The sequence below is a fragment of the Myxocyprinus asiaticus genome, chromosome 10, assembly GCF_019703515.2.
Source record: "Myxocyprinus asiaticus isolate MX2 ecotype Aquarium Trade chromosome 10, UBuf_Myxa_2, whole genome shotgun sequence".
NCBI classification, from domain to species: domain Eukaryota; kingdom Metazoa; phylum Chordata; class Actinopteri; order Cypriniformes; family Catostomidae; genus Myxocyprinus; species Myxocyprinus asiaticus.
Window position 1 is genome coordinate 3,219,712 of NC_059353.1, and position 24,172 is coordinate 3,243,883.

At 37.4% G+C, this 24,172-nt stretch overlaps 1 protein-coding gene across 2 annotated transcripts in view; it reads right to left on the reverse strand.

Moving 5' to 3' along the window:
• LOC127446818 (E3 ubiquitin-protein ligase ubr3-like) overlaps positions 1-24,172 on the reverse strand; it is a 168,332-nt gene that overhangs the window by 36,660 nt on the left and 107,500 nt on the right. For both annotated transcript variants that reach the window (XM_051708064.1, XM_051708063.1), the window contains 4 exons: positions 23,397-23,597; positions 22,801-22,937; positions 16,699-16,784; positions 85-190 (listed from right to left, as the gene is read on the reverse strand). In XM_051708064.1, coding sequence (XP_051564024.1) covers positions 85-190; positions 16,699-16,784; positions 22,801-22,937; positions 23,397-23,597 — 530 coding nt within the window. The remainder of the gene's footprint in view (positions 1-84; positions 191-16,698; positions 16,785-22,800; positions 22,938-23,396; positions 23,598-24,172) is intronic.

The following is a 24,172-nucleotide window of genomic DNA, read 5'->3' on the forward strand; positions in this document are numbered from 1 at the left end:
TGCAAAAATCACACTTGGGTAAAATGTAATTTATTTTGTCGTAGCACGGGTGCAGGAAACTTTGTGTGTTGTGTGCATACTCACTCAGTCTCTCTGCTGTGCGTGCTCTGTGTGAGTCTGGTCCAGGGGTTGTATGCTGAATCTATGCTGTACAGTTGCATGTGCATGGCCAACACATGAAACAGCTGATCTGAAAACACACACATTCAGCCATGTGTTAGTGTGTGTAACATGATGAATGGAGTTTACTTAATGACTACAGGCATGTAGAAGTAGTAGAGTATGAGTGACAGATGTTTGACGAGTCATTCCATGAAAACCTGTTTCTTACACACTGATCAATCCACAAAGACACACACACACACTGACTCTAGATCAGCAGTCATAGACCACTGCTGCCCCCTGCCTACAGTTCATGAATACACCTGATACCTGCAGGGATTTCACAAGCAGTGAAATGTGTAAGGAACCTTTAACTGCAGACAAATCACATCACTCGCTCAGAGAATGACACAACAGCTACTGGCAAGAAAAGCGATTTATTCCACTCTCATCGGAGGCATTCTTCAAGACAACAGTTTGATGCTCTATTCTTAAACGTTTAACTAAGGCTTTGTTAGTATACTACCATACTACTCTTATAACTTCGGCATGGAGTATGTATACTGTATAGTAGAGATGTCATAAAAATACTGATTATTGACAAGCTATTTTATCGAAATATTTTTGAGGCACCGATATATTAAAATTAGCCGACATTCAAGTTAGGAGCCCAATTACCGTGCTTTTCAATTCACTCAGTTGGCCTCTGTTTAACAGTCTGGCATAACAGCGTTGGAAGACCACAAGAGGGCGATATACCATTTAGTGAAGCTGGTCACGATCACACACAAACATACACTGCATCCGAATATCCATAATTTTCTACTATATAATATGCCAAAAATAGAAAGGCAGTTTTTTTTTTTTTTTTTTTTTTTTACTTCAAGAACGAACAAAGTGACGTTGATGAGTTTGCAGGTTAGTGAAACTGGTGTAACTGCACAAAGTTTATTATTCAATTTCTCTGTATGCGGCCATGGAACAGGTCTTTCATTCAAGCTGTCAAACCACAAAAAGACAGACTTGTTACTGAAAATACAGGTGCATCTAAATAAATTAGAATGTCGTGGAAAAGTTCATTTATTTCAGTAATTCAACTCAAATTGTGAAACTCGTGTATTAAATAAATTCAATGCACACAGACTGAAGTAGTTTAAGTCTTTGGTTCTTTTAATTGTGATGATTTTGGCTCACATTTAACAAAAACCCATCAATTCACTATCTCAAAAAATTAGAATATGGTGACATGCCAATCAGCTAATCAACTCAAAACACCTGCAAAGGTTTCCTGAGCCTTCAAAATGGTCTCTCAGTTTGGTTCACTAGGCTACACAATCATGGGGAAGACTGCTGATCTGACAGTTGTCCAGAAGACAATCATTGACACCCTTCACAAGGAGGGTAAGCCACAAACATTCATTGCCAAAGAAGCTGGCTGTTCACAGAGTGCTGTATCCAAGCATGTTAACAGAAAGTTGAGTGGAAGGAAAAAGTGTGGAAGAAAAAGATGCACAACCAACCGAGAGAACCACATGCCTTATGAGGATTGTCAAGCAAAATCGATTCAAGAATTTGGGTGAACTTCACAAGGAATGGACTGAGGCTGGGGTCAAGGCATCAAGAGCCACCACACACAGACGTGTCAAGGAATTTGGCTACAGTTGTCTTATTCCTCTTGTTAAGCCACTCCTGAACCACAGACAACGTCAGAGGCATCTTACCTGGACTAAGGAGAAGAAGAACTGGACTGTTGCCCAGTGGTCCAAAGTCCTCTTTTCAGATGAGAGCAAGTTTTGTATTTCATTTGGAAACCAAGGTCCTAGAGTCTGGAGGAAGGGTGGAGAAGCTCAAAGCCTGGAAGTCCAGTGTTAAGTTTCCACAGTCTGTGATGATTTGGGGTGCAATGTCATCTGCTGGTGTTGGTCCATTGTGTTTTTTGAAAACCAAAGTCACTGCACCCGTTTACCAAGACATTTTGGAGCACTTCATGCTTCCTTCTGCTGACCAGCTTTTTAAAGATGCTGATTTCATTTTCCAGCAGGATTTGGCACCTGCCCACACTGCCAAAAGCACCAAAAGTTGGTTAAATGACCATGGTGTTGGTGTGCTTGACTGGTCAGCAAACTCACAAGACCTGAACCCCATAGAGAATCTATGGGGTATTGTCAAGAGGAAAATGAGAAACAAGAGACCAAAAAAATGCAAACCTGGGCTTCCATACCACCTCAGCAGTGCCACAAACTGATCACCTCCATGCCACGCCGAATTGAGGCAGTAATTAAAGCAAAAGGAGCCCCTACCAAGTATTGAGTACATATACAGTAAATGAACATACTTTCCAGAAGGCCAACAATTCACTAAAAATGTTTTTTTATTGGTCTTATAATGTATTCTAATTTGTTGAGATATATATAATACACGAGTTTCACAATTTGAGTTGAATTACTGAAATAAATGAACTTTTCCACGACATTCTAATTTATTGAGATGCACCTGTATATTGTGTAGGCTCTATGAAAGATACTTAAACACAATATATCATCCAGTTAGAGTAAATAATCTTTGTTCTTTGATAATGATTTGGTTCGAATTTCATGGAAAACTATGCGACTTGCGCTCTGTGGCACTTCAGAATGTTAACGCTGAGACTTGGCTGTGTGCGCATACCTTTGTAGAAATAAATAATTGTTTTTAATTTTTGAACACGCCATGTCGTCCACCAGACTTGTCTGGTGCGTGACCCCCTTTAATTTAACCTACCACTCACAGTTTACCAAAGTTGTATTATGAAATACTATATGTCTGAAGAGACAAAGACTATTGTGCAACAAGCAGCCCTATTTATATCTGAAAACAATCCTGATAGGGAAAACCTTCAGATTAATGATGTGTGAAAAAGGCATTGATCCCAAGCCTACTGTATGGCCTACTACAATAGCCAAAGTGTGCAGTATACTGTATCACAATGCAATGTGCTTGACTTGACCTTTCAATTCCAGTGTGACTAATGAAACCGGTAATAATATCAATCAAACTGAACATCTTTCTTGCCTCATTATTTGACTGAACTGTTAAATGTTACGATATTTTTTCACAAAACGGGATAAAAAATGCAAAACAATTTTATGATGGATATTATAACTGCTGCACAACTATACATACAATCCCCTTGAATCAGATCTAGACCAGTGGTGCTGGGGAGGAGGAGGGTTTTAGTAAGAAAACTCTTGAAGCGCATTGCAGTGAAGCCAGCTTAACTGCAAATAACTGAGGCAATTTAAATGCTAGACAAAGAGGGAGTACACATGTTGATTGGATAACTGATTACCAACATGTGCCATGTAGAGTTTCATGACTCAATGTATTAATAATATTCAACAAAAAATGTTTTTGCCTGATTTGAGCAAAAGAAGCAGCATTTGCAATACCACTGTATACCAAAGATTGTATTACAAATTTTACATAACTAAAAAAAATTTTTTTTTAGATTTTGTGCATTCCCATTTCAAGTAGATAGGAGCTGTGCCTGTATGACTATTGCCTACTTAGAAAATAGCTGCATGGGGGGTTACCAAGATGGCTACCAGGTGAACTGACTTGCATAACCCTATAAAGCAATGTGTATCAAATATGATACACAACGTTTGATGGCTCCTGTTTCACTCTCTGTTCAAGCTGACGAGCCAAACAACCTATGGTATGTAACTTTCACGTTTATGGCACCATCTAGTGGTTATTTGTGGAAATAAAGTGGTTTCGATGTTTATATCGATCTATTTAAAATGTCAGCGGACTTGCGCAAAAATTGACTTATGTTGGGATAAATGACAGCTTATTTTAATAAAGTAAAAGTGACAGTAATGATTATATTGTTAATGATATTTTAAAATAAGTATTTGCTGAATATAAGCAACTTGTGCTTGGTTAAAATTGTGTACATTATTTTAATTGAAAACACAGGCTGAAATCCATGTATCAAATATAATACAGTCTTTTGAAGTATATCTCTCAATCACCATTACATTCATGCCAATATATGCAGTCTACACTGTCATTATAAGATCTCATTATTTTACATTAATAGCTATTATGGTCAAGTTCCTGAGACCCAGCAAAAACGTTTTACAATTTACCTTTTTTTAAATGTCAATATAGTGTTTGGTGCATAAAATACATATGATAAAAAATTTTTATTGAAAAATGAATATTTTATTAATATTGTATTTGATGTGCTAAATTGAACTGATACATTTCAATCCATATTTATAGACCAAGGAGAGGAAGTGGTCATGGTCAAACACTCAAACATTTGGTATCTCTGAAAAGCTCAGGGAGTCCTCTGATAATACGGCTGTATGGGCTAAGAAAAACTTCAATAACAAATGTCCAACACAGAAAATGAATTGCTGGGCCTCAGGAGGATAATAACCTTTAAAGCCTAATGTATCAAATATAATACATAAAAAAATTAGATAAAATAAAAAACATGCAAATTTGTATTATATATATTTGTATAGTTTGTCTAATGGTACTAAACACAGTTTAATTAGAATTCTTTCATATGTCAGGCTTGACAGGGTTAAAAGGAATTTGACACCACTCACTGAATTAAACCAAAATCCATTTCAATGCAAATACAGGGTTGCTGCAGAGTTTTTAAAATCAAACTGAAGACTTTTTAAGACCTTATTCAAGACCTGAACAAATAACATTAATACCGTATCCCCATTCCTAAATAAACCCACACAATCTCAAAATAAATCATGTATCACAGACTCTTACTTAAACAGGCAGGGGCACATATTCAACATGGCCTTAACATTGCTTATCAGTAAAACAGGGTAGGATCTACTGTATGCAAGACACGTTTTCCACATATATATCACATTAAAATTGGTTTATGTATTACATAATTAAATACAAATTAGAGGTCAACCGATATTGGATTTTGCTGATAAGATAATGTGTTAAAAGAAAGAAAATTAATCTGCCAATAGTTTTTAAAATTGGTAGCCTATATTAAATGTACTTAGTCTTTCCTTCCTGTAATGTGGAGGGCCAGACAGGGGATAAGAGTGTCCAAATTGAATTAATATATACCAATAACTAGAAAAAATACAAATAAAAAAAAGATTTGATTCATAGCCCGGAACTTGTAACTTTAAAGGCTGAAATACACCGGGGACTCTTATTTTGAAATATATGCGTTTCACTTCTTCCAATTGCTCATTCAAACAGATAAGGGAAATAAAATATGCACTCCTACAATATAAACAGTTAAAAGTAAGCATTGTCATATTTCATCAACACTATATCATCATTCATCAGCAGTTGATCATTAGTGATCGCTTGTCATAAATTTCAGATATGGCTTAAAGATTGCGAACTGCTCTGCAACAGCTGAAAATGCTCACAAGCCCCCGCGTGCTTGGAAAAAATACACCAGTCATGTTTTCACTCTGAAAGACGCAGCACATGCATTTATTTAATTAAATCGTATTCTTTTGAAGTTTGATAATCACATTGGGTCATATCACAATTCCTGTCTTTCCGCCCCCAAATTTAAGACCTCTTTAAATGATAATTAAGACTTTTGTTGTATCATTTAAGATATTTAAGACTTTTTATGACTTTAAATTTTGGAAAACTGAATTTAAGACATTTTAAGGATCCACAGGAACCATGAAGTAAGTCCACTCTGCGGCCATCTTGCGAACGCTCCCGGGCAGCCATTTTCTTTAGATACAAGCAGTTATGTATGTCTGCTGGGGAAAGGACGAAATCTCCAGAATGGTTGGTCAAGATTAGGATCAAATAACATATTCCAATTTATCAGTAAAATCTGACAACAATGTTATCATAAATTGTGCTTCTTACGCTCAAATGAGAAAAAAATAAATCAAAATAAATCAAGATAGTCTAGCAAATGCGCAAGCACGTTGTCAAGTTAACTGACAGGCGATGTCTGTATATAAAAGGTGATTGACTCTTTTACCTGCAAGGTGGGATTTCTTTTTGTACATGCCCCATATTGGGTGTTCCAATTTTTGTTCATTTTTAAAAAAGTGGTCCGTCCCAGACTGAAACTACAATCCTGAAATCTATTAACAAACTCGTGCACATAGTAACGAGAGAGTTTATTTGTGATAAGACAACAAACAACATGAAAGACAAGCTTGTGCCCGTTACTGCACTAATTTGTACAGAAGGGGAACAGTGGAAATTATGATAAGACAGCCATTCGGGAGACGTAGGTGGTGTTTTAATTTTCTTTTTTTCCTTTTGTCTCCTGCTTCCCAATGCCATTCTCTCCTCTTGTGCTCTCTCTATATTTCATTGGCTGTTGCTAATTGCCAGTCTTTTGCTCGTCAGGACAGTGCGCACACCTGACAACTCGTCACACAAATTTCAAGCAGGTGAGACTTCTAGTCGCAGAGCAAACAGATAGAACAGTGCATACAAGATGCTTGATACATTTCTTAAAAAGCTATTTGTGTCGCTTTACTATAACCTGTGGTGAAGAAAAAACTGACATCTGCACTCCAAAGAAGCAGACCTCATGTAGCTATCCTTGGACATCAACCTCTATTTGTGGTTATAGTTAAAAATAAAAATGAATAGGCTTGGGATATATTAATTCTATTAATACAGTTGTGCTCAAAAGTTTGCATACCCTTGGAGAATTGGTAATATGTACCATTTTTAAACAAAACATGAATGAGCAGGCAAAACAAATTTATTTTATTTCTTATGGGATTCATATTCAACTGTAGGTTATAACAGATTGGCACAATCATAAAACAAAACATGGCAACAAAGAAAAAAATGAAATTACCCCTGTTCAAAAGTCTGCATACCCTTAGTTCTTAATACTGTGTATTGCCCCCTTTAGCATCAATGACAGCGTGCAGTCTTTTGTAATAGTTGTCTGAGGCCCCAAATTCTTGAAGGTGGTATAGCTGCCCATTCGCCTTGGCAAAATGCCTCCAGGTCATGCAAAGTCTTTGGTCGTCTTGCATGAACCGCACGTTTGAGATCTCCCCAGAGTGGCTTGATGATATTAAGGTCAGGAGACTGTGATGGCCACTCCAGAACCTTCACCTTTTTCTGCTGTAACCACTGGAGGGTCAACTTGACCTTGTGCTTAGGGTCACTGTCGTGCTGGAAAGTCCAAGAGCGTCCCATGTGCAGCTTTCATGCAGAAGAATGCAAATTATCTGCCAGTATTTTCTGATAACATGCTGCATTCATCTTGCCATCAATTTTCACAAGATTCCCCGTGCCTTTAGAGCTCACACACCCCCAAAACATTAGTGAGCCACCACCATGCTTCACAGTGGGGATGGCATTCTTTTCACTATAGGCCTTGTTGACTCCTCTCCAAACATAGCGCTTATGGTTGTGACCATAAAGCTCTATTTTGGTCTTGTCACTCCAAATTACAGTGTGCCAGAAGCTGTGAGGCGTGTCAAGGTGTTGTCGGGCATACTGTAACCGGGCTTTTTTGTGGCATTGGCGCAGTAAAGGCTTCTTACTGGCAACTCGACCATGCAGCTCATTTTTGTTCAAGTATCGTCGTATTGTGCTCCTTGAAACAACCACACCATATTTTTCCAGAGCAGCCTGTATTTCTCCTGAGGTTACCTGTGGGTTTTTCTTTGTATCCCAAACAATTCTTCTGGCAGTTGTGGCTGAAATCTTTCTTGGTCTACCTGACCTTGGCTTGGTATCAAGAGATCCCTGAATTTTCCCACTTCTTAATAAGTGATTGAACAGTACTGACTGGCATTTTCAAGGCTTTGGATATCATTTATATTCTTTTCCATCTTTATAAAGTTCTATTACCTTGTTACGCAGGTCTTTTGACAGTTCTTTTCTGCTCCCCACAGCTCAGTATCTAGCCTGCTCAGTGCATCCACGTGAGAGCTAACAAACTCATTGACTATTTATACACGGACACTAATTGTGGCAAATTAACCTTTAATTGCCATTTAAACCTGTGTGTGTCACCTTATGTGTCTGTAACAAGGCCAAACATTCAAGGGTATGTAAACTTTTGATCAGGGCCATTTGGGTGATTTCTGTTCTCATTATGATTTAAAAAGGAGCCAAACAACTATGTGATACTAAATGGCTTCATATGATCACTATCCTTAAATAAAAGACAGTTTTTTGCATGATCAGTCATATTTTCAAAATCAATGCCAAAATTTAAAAATTTCTGCCAGGTTATGCAAACTTTTGAGCACAACTGTAACTTAATACTATTAAATAAACATGATTGACAATGAAGGCAACAACGCTGGTAATGTCTGAGGATCGCTTGCCAACCCTATCGGTCATTGGACCTTTGCACGCACAGCTGTTGGAGAAAAAGTAAGCAGTGCCTCCACCGACACCACAATGATTAAGGACATTAAATCTGCTGTGCATGACAACTTGAAAACATGTTTATTCTACTATAAATTATTTCTTTTTTTTTATAAAGTTCCATTTGTATTTTGGAATTTCTAAAAAAGAAATGTCTTTGTTAACAAATTTAAACATTATTGAATTCATTTTTTGAGTTCTCAATTCATTTCACATTAAGTTTAATCCTAAATATTTTCATCTTTCAGCAGCAAGTATCTCATGCAGATCTGGTTCTACATGAGTGCTTGAAAATGCTAAGCACCCTTAAACGGACATCAAAGCAACCTCACGTGTATAACACTTGTGCCTTCATATTAACTACTAGCACACCTACTAAATTCAGAAGCACCCTCAGAGATTTTGATCTTGAACCGGGATTGATCTGATTGTGCATGTGCTGAAGGCACTGTGCCTGTAAAGCAGAGGGATGACTCTCTGGGTCCTGATGATGTGAATGATGCCCCTACTCCATCAAAGCGGTCAAAGCACTAATCTTCTGCACTGATAGATCTCCTTGGGCCAGTCTACATGCCAGTAGCAACAACATCCCAGAAAACTCCAGATGACAGGGCAAAAGGAGTAGCAAGACACAGGGAAGAGAAACCTTTTCCACTTTTTGAAAATCTCACAATATCAACCCACATATAAAAACTGTCATTTTTATTTAATACATTTCAGTTAGGACAACTCTCGGAGTAGTTTATAAAATATTTTATTAATGTAAATGGCATTGTTGTAGGTTTGGTCGCACTAGATCTGCTTTACGCACGCTGCAGCTGCTGCTTGACATTAGTCAATATGCTGCTGATGTTAGACAAGAGAGAGATGCTGCTGCTGTTGGAAACGTGCTGCATCTGAGACAAGAGACATGCGGCTGCTGCTGAACAAAATCACCCCAGCGTAAAGCAGACCTAGACCAGTGGAGCTGGGGAGGAGGCGGGTGAGTGCTATGCAAGGCTGCACTGCTGAACTTGATTTGAAGCTGTTGAGGTGAGTACCGTTTAAATAGCTCTGGAATAAATTAAGAGACCACTGCAAAATTATCATTTTCTCTGGATTTACTGTTTATAGGAATGCGTTTGAGTAAAATGAACATTTTTGTTTTATTCTATAATGTACTGACAATATTTCTCCCATTTATTTGCAGAAAATGACAACTGGTCAAAATAACAAAAAAGATGCAGTGTTTTCAGACCTCGAATAATACAAAGAAAACAAGTTCATATTCATTTTTAAACAACACAACGCTAATGTTTTACCTTAGGATGAGTTCAGAAATCAATATTTCTGACTCAAACACATACCTATAAATAGTAAATCCAGAGAAACTGATAATTTTGCAGTGGTCTCTTAATTTTTTCCAGAGCTGTATATTTTGACAGAAGGGTGTGATTGCCTGACTGGTTCACGTAGAAGCGTGTTGGGATCTGCCTGCACCATGTAGAGTTTCCTAACTGAACTTAATAGGACATTTAAATGTAATTTTCTTTTTGGAAGAAAAAAAAGTATTGCTCCTTTATCTCTATTATACAGTATCATACCATTCAGTGATGGAAATGAGTACTGCAAGTATTGGAAATTTGTACACAATAGCCAGTGCAGATATTTGTGCGGATAATCATTTGCAAAAGAAGAACAATCTCAGCTGATGCTGTTAGTGATTGAGAGGGCTGACTCACAGCTGTTTATAGAACCAAACATAATCAAGATTCAGTTTTATGTTATTACTTTAAGAGCACTACACACCATTAACAGATGAGACATGCTTGTTTAACACTTTAAGAATAGTGAATTAAAAGCAAAGTTATTTGGCACATTTTCTTTTTTTTTTTTTTTTTTGAGAGTTCGGATTTCATCATCTATTTTGCTCTTGTTGCCTATATGAGCTGATATCATTTCTGTAACAACTGCTGTCTGTGATCATTTTTAACATCAATAAATTTGACCGCACTCCACGCAACTAAACAATTTACATTAATACATTTGATTGAATAAAACACGAGCAAATGTTCACCTAAATAGTGTGATTCATGTTTAGCAAAGCAGTATAACTGAACTATGGTCAAAAAAGCGTAAACGCACACTCCGGTCCGGACAACTGATGATGACTGAATGCTGTTGCTCGCGCCTATGAAAGCTGAGTTTTGCAGAGCAAAATTTGATCAAAAGTCAGTCGGAGGGCCAGATAAAGACGATTGGTGGGACAGATTTGGTCTGCGGCCACCAGTTGACTAGCCCTGCTTTAGAACCTCTGTTAACTCTTTCAGGTTCAGGTTTCAGTTCAGTTTACACATGTGGTACATGAAACCTGCCTTAGGTGCAATTTAAATGTTTGCATACAACTCAGTTTTTGTTTGAGTTGTATGCAACTGTTAATTATTATATCTGAAAATAAATAGCAAATGAATTTAATAGTTTGGGCTCTGTTGCTCATTTTAAACTTTAATATTGTTGTAATGCACCAAGTGAGAGGGTTCCCTATATTGTTTAGAGCAATGGTTGAGAAATAATTTGTTTGTTTTTTATCTTAAGAAAGATTTACATTTTACAATCTCCAGCCAAAGAGTGATTGGCTTTCTCTTTTTCATGTAAATATTATTGCTTGATGAATATGTGATTTTTATATGTGAAGTTGCTCTCAGTCATGTATAAATGTTTTGTGTACAAAGTTGATAAAATATAATAATATATGATAAAATGTAAGTTAAAGAATATATACTATACATACACACACTATATATAATTTATAAATCTAAACTTCGGCCCCCAAGCAATTTCTCTTGGTCCAATCAGGCCCGTGACCCACAATGAGTTTGACACCCCTGGTTTTATGATGATGGTTTAACTAGTATTATAGCACACATTTATTTTTTTACATGCCTTTTTCATCAGGGAAGCAGATTACTAGCTCATTAAAACTCAAAATATATCAATATATTCTCATATACTATTTTCATATAATACTTATCAAATATATTATTATATCAAATATAATAAATATCCTCTTTAGCTAGTCTGAAACTTTTACCTTTCTGCATATTTGTGTCCAGTGGCATACATGAACCCTCATGATGATAAACCTTTGCCTTGCCTTTTTCTCACTGCTTTCCTTTTTGCGACATGGGCCGTGTTTTTTTCTGTGGATTAGCAGAGTAAAACCAGGAGGGAAAGCAGTCCTAAAAATGGGAACATCCGATCATCCTTCATAGCGCACTCGCTCCAATATTTACCATTCACGCTGTCGCTACAGATGGATCTGTTACGGACATTCTCCTGATTTCACCGCACCACAGTGGAAAAAGAAACAGTAACCGTGCCAACTGGCCCGGATCAGCACACAACAGTACAGTTTTGCGATGAGAACTGTTTGGCCCGATTCAGCCGCTTTTAGCTTATGAGAGCTCGTGAATCAGAATCAAATTCAATCGTCAAATCTGTATCAATATTCAGCCTTATTCTGAAGTGTGCATTCACTGGACACTGTACTATCTCATGATGTCACGGGAGCTGAGACGACATCATACTCAAATACTTTAAATAAATAAATAAATAAATAAATAAAAAAGGCAGAGAACCATGAGTCGGGTGGCTCATTTCAACTGTAAGTGCTATACACTCACTGAGAACTTTATTAGGAACACTATGTTCCTAATAAAGTGCCCTACGTGGTCTTCTACTGTTGTAGCCCATTCGCCTCAATGTTCAACGTGTTGTGCATTCTGAGATGTTATTCTGCTCGCTACAATTGTACAGAGTGATTATCTGAGTTACCATAGCCTTTCTGTCAGCTCGAACCAGTCTGGCCATTCTCCGTTGACCTCTCTCATCAACAAGGCGGTTCTGTCTGCAGAACTGCCCCTCACTGGATGTTTTTTGTTTTTGGCACCATTCGGAGTAAATTCTAGAGACTGCTGTGTGTGAAAATCCCAGGAGATCAGCAGTTACAGAAATACTCAAACCAGCCCATCTGGCACCAACAATCATGCCACGGTCCAAATCACTGAGATCACATTTTTTCCCCTTTCTGATGGTTGATGTGAACATTAACTGAAGCTCCTGACCCGTATCTGCATGATTTTATGCATTGCACTGCTGCCACACGATTGGCTGATTTGATAATCACATGAAAATGTAGGTGTACAGGTGTTCCTAATATAGTGCTCAGTAAGTGTATCAACCTTTTTCTACGTCCCGTAATGCTTAGTGCGAAATGTGGCCGTTACTTCAGTTATTAAGTAAACAGTTGTTGTTGCAGCTTACTTCCATTCATTCTTTCGTTGTGGTGTTGGGATTTCTAGGAGAGGGCATCTGATTTATTGATGATATACATCAATCACCATGTCAGTGTGTTACTGATCGATAATAAACTGCAAAAAAGTCATAAAGACAAAGAAAGTGCAAACAAAACCAGTGCACGGTTTCTCCCAGATGCAGTTGAAATTTAATCGAAGCACAAACGTAACATTTTGAGCAAAATTATCTGTTGTTTAGTGAAGTACCTCTGTTAGTTCAGCTTCAGATGTGTGTGCTTTGTCATCTTGTCAACATGCATGTTGATATCAGACAGACACACTGAGGACGAGCCATGCTTGGGTATGTAATCGCTTTTTCAAGTTGTCTGATCAGACTGTTAATTTCTTTTAAATCCATATGCAAGTTTAAATTTTTGTTTGGGGCAGTGGCTGATTGAGAGGTGGCGTGTCGCTGCCGTCCGGGAAGCATCATTCAGGACTTGTGGTCGACCAATGTATCGCCTAGGCTGATAAATCGGTCGATATTCTGACTTTTTTTTTTATTTCCCGTTTGGCCATTTTTTTTCTTGTTACGTGCATCGTATTACTACAATAATAGACCGGTATGCAACAGTGTCATTTAAACGGTTCGCATATCAGCAGACACGTTTGAGCTCATAATGTTAAAGTGCTCGTCTGTTTCATTCTCCCTCTCTCTCCTCAACAGTTCCCTGTAACTTTTAACTGTCTTGTCTACTGATAAAAAGGCAAATATCAATAAAACTAATATCGTATACCATCTGCAAATATGCGCATATCTCGTTTAAACAGATGTAATAAACAAACCTCACACAACTTGAGCAGATCCAGCATCCTGTGGAGTGCTCAATTATTTACCTCTAAAGCATGTATTCTAACTGTCTCTCCACAGCAGTTCCCTGTAACTTTTCTAATGATAAAAGGCAAATATCAATAAAACGTCTATTATATACCATCTGCAAATATGCAGATATCTAATTTAAACAGATGTAATAAACCAACCACACACAACTTTAGCAGATCCAGCATCCTGTGGAACACTCATAAATCTTCCTCTCAAGCAAGTATTCTAACGGTCTCTCTTTTAACTTTATTTTCTAATGATAAAAGGCAAATATCAATAAAACTTGTATTATATACTGTTTGCAAATATGCAGATATCTCGTTTAAACAGATGTAATTCACGAACCTCGCGGAAATCCAGTGTTTTCTTCCCGTCGAGCGCTCATCTAATGTCTTCATCTGAAGCGCGTATTCCATCAGCCAGAATCAAAAACTTCAGGATTAAAAGTTCCTCTCATTCACATATCATGACGGTCCATCTGTGACAATCCAAGCAGGCAATCCAGGTCATTTAAACTGTCAGGAGATTGCTGCTCGGGCTGGATCCGCACAAGCACGTAAATTCAACTTCAAGGCTGCATCCTAAACCAGGAAAATGCTGCTTCCGGTGGCTGTATATGGAGGTACGATGAAAATAAGGTTCTTTTCAAACTGTTCGGAGACCAGTTTGCTTAAGAGTTCCATTCATTCAAAACAGCAGTCAGTTAAGCCATTAACTGATTAGGCAGCAAGGTAGCAAGTCAGCTGTCTACGTTTTCGGATGCAGCCCAAGGTAAAAGCGCTTCACGTGTGCTGTAAGTAAATGTCTTCTTCACTATGCACTATATGTACAATTGATTTGATTCTGTATTTTTTGAGTAAATGCGATTGCTATTGTGGACATGCCATCCATGTTTGCTGGACTACTGTGTGTACTGTTATTTCCTTCTTTCTTATATATTAACAATTTTTTCATGTGCAAATAAATTATTAATTTGATAACTAAACAGAAATCTGAAGAAACTGCTATGTACCTTTAAAATACAATATATCTTTTTTTTTATTTTGTGTGAAATTGGGTTCATATAGTCCTAAATAAGAGTTGCTGTTTGTTTGTTTTTTAGCAATTTTATGTTTATTTACTATATTAAATTGTGTGATATAAGGGCATTGTATTGGCCACCCTGCTCTCTGGATATTGGCATCGGCCATTAAAAAACCCATATCGGTCGACCACTATTCAGGACGGCATTTACACCTCAAATGCAATGTGATCACGTGCGTTTTAGACTACCTCTGTTTGTGTTTTTTATTTTTATGTGATTCAATCAAAAAACCCAGTTTACAAATATATTTAGTGCTGACAATTCATATCATCCAAAATGAGTCTTAATACCAGCTGTAAAAAGGGTCTAAAACTACTGTAGCCGACACTAGTAAATACTAAGGAACGACTTCGGCAGAAGAAGCACCCACATCCGTTTCCCAAGTAAGAACACAAGGAAAAAGGTGCTTGTGCTTAAATTGTATTTGCTTAACTAAACCAGAGCAGATTATAGTCACATATCGTCTGATTACTTCACCTCATTGGCTGATTAAGGTTCGTCATTCTACATAGCGTACCAAAATCTAAGTACCAAAATCTCCCAGTGTCTTGTTAATGGATAATGCACATTGTCTTTTTTTTAAATATTGTAAACACATTTTGAGCAAATACTCTGCTGTTCACTGAATTTTTTAGCAATTTGGTGTACATCTTGATTTGATTATATGTAATCGGCATTTAATTGGCCATCAGTCAGCCTAAATATCATATAGGGCATTTTTTTCAAATGCAGTCAAGCACTATTAAACAAGCCTTGAGACCCCTGCATTCTGTTCCATTTTGTTGTGCATCAACTGGCTGTTTTTGAATGCATGAACGTTTTCTGTGCAAACACCTCCAAACTTCAGTAATGGCACGTGGCAGCATGAGTGGTCTCCAGATATTTCCTCCATTCTCTCATTTCCATTCATCAGAGATTCTCCATCACTTCATTATGCAGACTGACGGCTGAAAGAGAGATCGCTCCATCTCTATATTCCTCACACACTTTCCATCTCTATATTGAACTTCCCTCTCCACCCACCTGTGATTACACTGCTCAACCTCTACTCTATGAACATGTCATCAATCACACATACTGTATAAACTAGACAGAGGGAGAAACACTGAGATATTCAAAGTTAATGTTCAAACATACATTAGCATCCTGAGAAAGAATAAGCACCTTCAAATGAGACTCAAATTGTCCTAAATACAAGAATCACTCCTAATGAACTACTAAAGAGACTACTATTTTAGGGAGGGACTGGAGTCATATCAAGAGACTGGACTTTTAGGGTGGGCTGTTTTTACAACCTAGTACGCCCTAGTAACCATCCATAACAATCTAGCAACTTCAAAGCAATGCACTAAAAAACAGTCGTAACACCTTAGCAATGTCTTTCAAATTGTTATTTCCTCTATTCATCTAAATTTTCATCTCGCATTTCTCAGAACTTCTTCCCTAAACATACATTTATTCTTTCCTTCTCTATATTTTATGTTTTCTTATACTCTCGGTGAGTTGATCTCTAATGAATTGCGAATGAGTAAATCTGGCCATTTCTGTAGATACGTGTTTAATGTAGCTCAAAAAATGGCTGCATTGCTGGAGTGTGAAATCTCTTCAGCTGTGCACCAGTGGCGGGATTTTTCCCCAGAGCTCAAAGACCAAACACACACACACCTCATAAAGCCAGTGTGTGTCTGTATGTGTGACTGGTTTTGACAGGCAGCTTTCAGAAGTGACAATATTCAACCAAAAACCCAAGAACAGCACACTGACAGAGGTGTTCAGTTGTGACATACATTTTTATGATTTTTACAATCATTAGTCAAACACATATCTTGCATGCTTGGCGTGTATACATACCTAATGTATAAATCATGACCTGTGTTACAGAAGTGTTAAACTGACCTGATCAATGCCTGTTTCACATGGCTTTGAAGGGTATGGATACATTATGTACTGTATGTATGACATCAGAATTGGTGTGTTAGACTCACTGAGACAAGAGCGTTTGGCAGCAGCACTAGCCCCTCCACTGCATAGATTTCCTCCACGATGAACCAACTCTAACTCCAGATTTGTCCTGAAAGAGAGAGAGAGAGAGAGAGAGATAGAGAGAGAAAGAGAGAGTGCAGAATGTGTCACTTCGCAAAGACACTATTTTTCCAAGTCAGTTACATAAAATAAAATAAAATGTGTTTTCTAATTTATTAGTATATATTAACCCTTAAACGCATACATCAGACCCAGGACCTAATTTCACCCCCTGTACCTCATCCATTTTTGGAGTAGTATTCATCAATCTCTTATCTAATCTCTTATAAACAGTGTAACACACACACAAAAAGATGCCAATATTATATATATATATATACACACATACATACATACCATAGACTTCGTCAGTTCAAACCAGTCTGGCCATTCTCTGTAGACCTCTCTCATCAACAAGGCATTTCCATCCACAGACCTGCTGCCCACTGGATGTTTTTTGTTTTTGGCACCATTCGGAGTAAATTCTAGAGACTGTTGTGTGTGAAAATCCCAGGAGATCAGCAGCTACAGAAATATTCAAACCAGCCCATCTGACACCAACAATCATGTCACGGTCCAAATCACTGAGATCACATTTTTCCCCCATTCTGATGGTTGATGTGAAAATTAACTGAAGCTCCTGACCCGTATCTGAATGATTTTATGCACTGCACTGCCACCACACGAATGGCTGATTAGATAATCGCATGGATGATTGTTGGTGTCAGATGGGCTGGTTTGAGTATTTCTGTAACTGCTGATCTCCTGGGATTTTCACACACAACAGTCTCTAGAATTTACTCAGAATGGTGTAAAAAACAAAAAAACATCCAATGAGTGTCTGTTCTGTGGACGGAAACGCCTTGTTGATGAGAGAGGACATCAGAGAATGGACAGACTGTTTTGAACTGACAAAGTCTACAGTAACTCAGATAATCGCTCTGTACAATTGTGGTGAGAAGAATATCATCTCAGAACGCTATTCTGAGATGCGGGTTGGCACTGTTTTGGCAGCACGAGGAGGAGGTGGTTTTAATGTTGTGGCTGATCGGTGTATGAAAAAAACCCCCATCAAAATATATAAAAATATATTTTATTATTTTCTAATTGTATTGAAAATATTGTGAAATGTTTACACTATCTGGGCATTTTGTATATCCATTTTTATAGATATAAGTGCTGGGTCTCTAATGACCTGAATAAGTAAGAGTGTTTGGTAAAATGCCCATGCATTTAAGGGTTAAGTGTGAATTAGTTAAATTTGATGTTGTCACCCTATTTGTTTAACCCTTCTGAAAATGAAAAATGCTTTTTCTTATAGTATTGTAGTAACCATGACTGTAGTAACAATGGCTAATTTTGTGGTTACTACGGTTTTACTACAAATACCATGGTTAAACTATGGTTACTGTAGGACAAACATGGTCAATGTTTGTAAGGTACTATCTGGTGATACTGAAGTCTGCAATCTTGCAGAATTAAATAATATCATCCAATTGTTATACATGTAAAAATATTTTCTTCTTTAAATGGCTTAAATGTAGTTAGCTTCTTTTTGTTAGTATCATAATGCATGTTTTACAAACATTATGAACAGTTGTATGAAATCCTGAATAATTATAACCACATTTATTATACTTGACTATACATAATTATACCTTTTAAAATATAATGCAACAACACATTTTCCACACCCAATTGTGTTATATAATATGCATTATACTGTTTGAATGAGTGACCATAAGTAGGTAAGAATTATCATGTAACAATGATTAATATTTACAAATTTATGAAAATATATAATGCATTGTTAATGTAACAATAACAAGTGTTACCAGCTGTTCCTCCAATCACAGGAAAAGAGGCTAATGGACATACATACAAACACACATGTATTTTAGCACTCTCATGGTTTACCCTAATGACAGGAGTGAAAACACATTAACACACACCATTAACTGAGACATGGGTATACATGATGCCCCACTCTCTAAAACACACACACACACACACACGTTGATGAATTTGAGTTGTGCATCTCCTCCATTATTACGAGAGCAGAATACAGTATATAGCCGTTTGTGTGCAATAAAATCAAGTGTTTTAAATGAACAGCGAACATGTTGTGTCTTACAGACACTTAACACTGGCAGAATCATAAAACCCTTCTGGAGGAGAAGAGGGAGTGGGGAGGGAAAGAAGGGGAAAACAAGGAAGAGAAAGGCAATTTCACATAGATAATACACTGGTGTGTGTGTCACCTGCCTGCAACTGATAAGTGAGAGTGAGACACAGACAGGGGGAGGTGTGAAGGGCTAATGGCCTGAGCATTATGAGGCTCATCCTTTTGAAGAAAGGATAGAACTACAGATGATGAAGAGAGAGCAGGTGGACATCCTGCAATCACTGAATCATATGAAGTTAACAGACTAAACAAAGAGACCATCACTCAACAGAATGAGATCAGATGAAAAAAGAAAGACAGACAGACAAAGCAAGACAGACAAAAGCCCTATTCGGACAGGATTATTTTCTAAATGACGGCTGAGTTATAATTTATTATCATCCGACGTCTGAGATTTAATGTACCGATATGGATGGGACTAAAGATCTCTGTGTTTATTACAAAGGTGGGAGAGTCTGTTTTTTAGGTGGTAAAATTAATGTATCTTTTAAACTTTATCAGTTTAAAAAAAATTACTTATTATAAAAATATATTATTTATATTTATTTATTAATTATACATTATAAATTTACATGGGTTTATAGAAGTGGCTGCTTATAATAAACCCAATGAAAAAATAAATAAATATAATTATAACATTATAACATTATGTAACTAAGCGGAGAAATTAAGGTGAGTATCTTACCAGACGCTGATATTACAGTGGCCAGTCTTAGCAGTTTCCGCAATTTGGCTCTCCTTGTTGATTTTATTTTCTTATTTTTTGATTGATGGCAAAAAACCTACATCAATACTGAAAGGTACACAGCAGGCAGAAGACAGGCACGCACCGCGCAATTAAGTGCGATCTTAACGGTAGTTCATGTATGTCAAAATACATGAGGAGAAGCGTTGTGAAAATTCAATATCACAGACATTCACATTCAGACGGGATTCTATTTCTCAGAGGGCCCTTGAATTAGCCGAAAAACAGTAGGTAATTTGCTCTGGAATTTTATACAGAGGTTGTGAGAGAAAAACACAGACTTGTCAACTAACTAGTTCCATCTGAACAGGGCTAAAGACAGAAAAAAATAAAGAAATAAAACAAGAAAAAGAAAAAACAAATGAAAAACTGAAAGAAAGACATAGAACAAATGGAAGCATGAACAAAACAAAGAACGAATTAAAGCACAGAACAAATGGAAGAACAAAGAAAAGAAACAAGAGAAACAAAGAAAGATTAAACAAATAAAACAAACAAACAAAAGAAACAAGCAAAGGACGAATAAAACAAAAATGAACAAAAAAGAAACAACAAACAAAAGAATGAACAAAAACAAAAAGAACAAACAGAAAAATTAAAGCTGCAAGCAGCGATGAACGGGCCCTTGCACCCTGGTGCACATTGGGGCTGCTGTGCCAGGGGAATGCCACTCCAATTTTTTAGCACTTAAATGTCGTTAAGAGTGTATCACAATGTAAAACATGACATTTCCTGTTACCAGTAGGTGGCGCTATGACTATAACTGAATATTGGCATATAGAAGTGTTCAGGCTGGGACTCTTATAAAACATGTAAAGTTTGGAGCAGATTCGACATTTTATGCTTGAGTTATAACAACTTCCTGTTTCATGGCGCAACATCAAAATTTGTCAGAACGCCATGGACACGCCGTTCAAAGAAAACTCAAAAGCTTAGCAATTTAGCATCACCAAGGCCTTTAGATTAGACTGACCGAATATGATGTTGATCTGATTAAATCTCTGGGAGGAGTATGTTAAAGTACAAGTCCTGGAACTGGCTGTTGCCAGTTGGTGGTGCCATGACTATAACTGAATATTGGCACGTAGATGTATTCAGGCCGGGACTATTATCAAACATGTTAAGTTTGGAGCAGATTGGACATTGTATGTATGAGTTACAACAACTTCCTTTTTCATGGCGAAACATCGAATTTTGTCAGACCGTCACGGCCACGCCGTGCAGTGAAAACTCAAAAGCTTTGCAATTTAGCATCGACAAGGCCTTTAGATTAGAATAACCAAATATGAAGTAGATCTGATCAAATCTCTAGGAGGAGTTCATTAAAGTACGAGGCCTGGAAATGGCAAAAACTGAGCAAAAATTGAAGAGAACAATCAAATCAAATACCTTTTTTGTAGGTATTGGCATGTTACACATGTGTACCGATTTTCGTACATGTAGGTGAAATGTAGCGTAAAGCTCACATCGTTGAAGGTTTGTAGGTGGCGCTATCGAGCCATTTTGCCACACCTAATTCTGAAACCCATATCAGATGTACATTTTCGCCACTTCTGATGTGTGTGCAAAGTTTCATGAGTTTGAGTATGTTTAGGTCCTCAAAAATGCGATTCATTTGGGAAAAAAATAATAAACGCCTAGAAGAACAACAGGGTAATCGCACCTCAGTGCTTGGGCCCTAATTACCAAACAAAAAAAGGGAAACAAAGAAAGAACAAACAAAGAAACAGAGGATGAATGTAAGAAACAAAAGAAGCAGAGAATCAATGGAAAAACAAACAAACCAAAGAACAAACACAAGAAAGAATGAACACATGAAACAAACAAGTGAAACAAAAGAATGAATGGAAGTGGAACAAAGATGACAAACAAATGAACAACCAAAAGAAACAGAAAGACTGAAACAAACAAAAAAGAGAAACAAGAACAAAATAAACAAAAGTAAAAAAACAAAAGAAACACAGGAACAAACAAAAGAAACAAAAAACAAATGAAAGAATAAACAAGAGAAACAAAGAACGAACAAACACAAGTGAACAAACAAATGAATGAAACAAAAACAAAAGAACAAGCAGAGAAGAATGAACAAGAGAAACAAAGAACAAAGGATGAACAAAAAACAAAACAAAAATAACACTGAAAAACAAACAAAAGAAACAAAGAACAAATTAAAAGAACAGATTAACAAAAAACAATGGAAAAAAACTAAAGAAAAATAATGAAAGAAAGAACAATCAAACAGCAAAAGAAAGAAAGAAATTATGCTGACAGATTGGGGATGAATAAGTGGTGTTGGTGGCGGGAAGGAAAAACGTATTTTAAGCAGATTCAATGTGTTCAGTAAATGCATGTGGTGAAACCAGGTCCCCATACACGCCTGCTGGTAAATGCAGGAACTACACCCTCAGGTGCTTAAAGGGATAGTTTACCCAAATATGAAAATGCATATTTTTTTTTTTTTTTTTGCCTAATTTGATTGCCCAGGCCACACTCACATAACTGCAGCCTACCATTACAGTGCACACGTTGTGTTTTCTGCAGCTGCAGAGCAAGTCACATGACAACTGGTAACAAGATTGCGCATACTTCCAGAGGAATCGGGTGGACCCTGCACCGACTGAGCACCACAAAAGAGATGAATGGGAATGCTAACTGATTGCTCTCTCCTTGAGTGGAACCGCTGATCTGAGAACAGTCTACACAAGCAGGTAAAACTCAGCCCATAAACTTAACTGCCACCTGAGTAAAAGTCAGTGCCATGTATATACAGCGCATATGACACACGCACGCCAGGAAACACGGATCCTATTCAAACACAAGTCCAAGCTAAAATGCTGCAGAATCACTTTTATGGCACATTCCTGACTTTTAACACACTCCTGAAATAAAACAGAGTAGAAAATCTATAATGCAACCTGCTTCTAATATTAACTACCCCTTTCATGTCTGGAATTACGCCTTAAAATGCAGCTTACGGAGGCAGCTCACTAGGTTTTTCAGCTTTAACTTTAAAGCTCACAAAAAATGTGAAGCTATAAAGCTGTATGAAGCTAAAAATGAATGATTCTGCTGTTAGAAATGGCTTATATGGGATGCACAATGCGTTTATAAAAGGAATTGCATGCTCTTACTCACCTGGCCACAGAGTACATGAACAGGAAGTCATTGTCAGGCGACCCTGGGTTCTTCCCGTAATCCATGTATTTCTTCTGCGTGGTGTTTTTAATGTTCTTTATAACTGATTCCATCTCTTTACTCAGATTTGACTCAGCCTGAAAGAAATTCACAAAACTCATATGAGATTTGTAATGTGTTGGGAATTTTCATGACTTTCAGAAAAAAAAAAAAACATTCTCCTGTGATACATGTACATACACCATTGAACATTGTTAGTAGACAAATTAAATAAACGTGTAAACGTGTAAATAAAAGTGCTAAAAGTGCACAAAGTTGAAGAAACGTACATATAGCTAAAAATTGTTAGTAATTTGTAGTGTTGCCAACTACTTTTTCTAAAGAGTATCTTCACTGTAGTCAAACTACTCTACATAGTAGTTTGTGGCTTGGCAAGTTAAAGCAAAGTATCTTCCCCAACACCGAAGGTGAGTGTCACATCATTTGTCACTGTGAATGAGGATGGAGGGATGAGATGGACAGAACAGAAAGAGGGCAGGGCAGGGTGCTCTATTAAATACCAGCATGAGATCTCTGTGCTTTACATTGCTGCTTACTGGGAAAATGCCCATCTGCTCCTGCAGGTCTTCCACCTCCTTCACCAGTGTGCTCATGCTCTTGTTGCTGGGTGTGTGCCAGCCGCCTGTCTCCATGCCACGCCCAGGCCGACAGGGCAAAACACTGTTGGCAAACTGACGACACAGCGGGCAGGTGAACTCGCCCTTATCCACGGAAAACCCCTGCAGAACCTGATCATTCTGTTGAACAAATATATGACCAAGATTAATGAACAAATACTGCATTTCGGAATATACTAGGACTGCGCAGTTTACCGGTACTAACGAAGTATCACGATACCAACAAATATTAAACAGTACGATATCATCTTGTTGCTAATTTTGGTACCATATTACAGTATGCTGTCATTAGCAAATGATAGTTTTTAGATGAAATCAATGACAATTTGAAAATAAAATAAAAAACCTCTGGATATGGCCAAGTGTGATCATTAAACAGCAGAAGGATGTAATTTAATGAAATATTATATTCACATGCGCTTCATGTTACAAAATGAACAAGAGGTGCCACTCTGCTCCGTCATCAGCTTCACACAAACACACACACACGCATGCTCACACACTCACACAACTCAACACACACTACTGGTGCTTGATGTTCATGCAGTGTGTTTAGAGTTAAACGGCTGTTAACACTTAAATGAACTCCTCTGGTGCAGCTCTAAGATTTCAGCTCCAGAGTTGTGACGGGATTATCCCAGCATTAATGGGAAAGCTTGATATAACTAACCAATCAAAAACAGGAAGAACTCAAA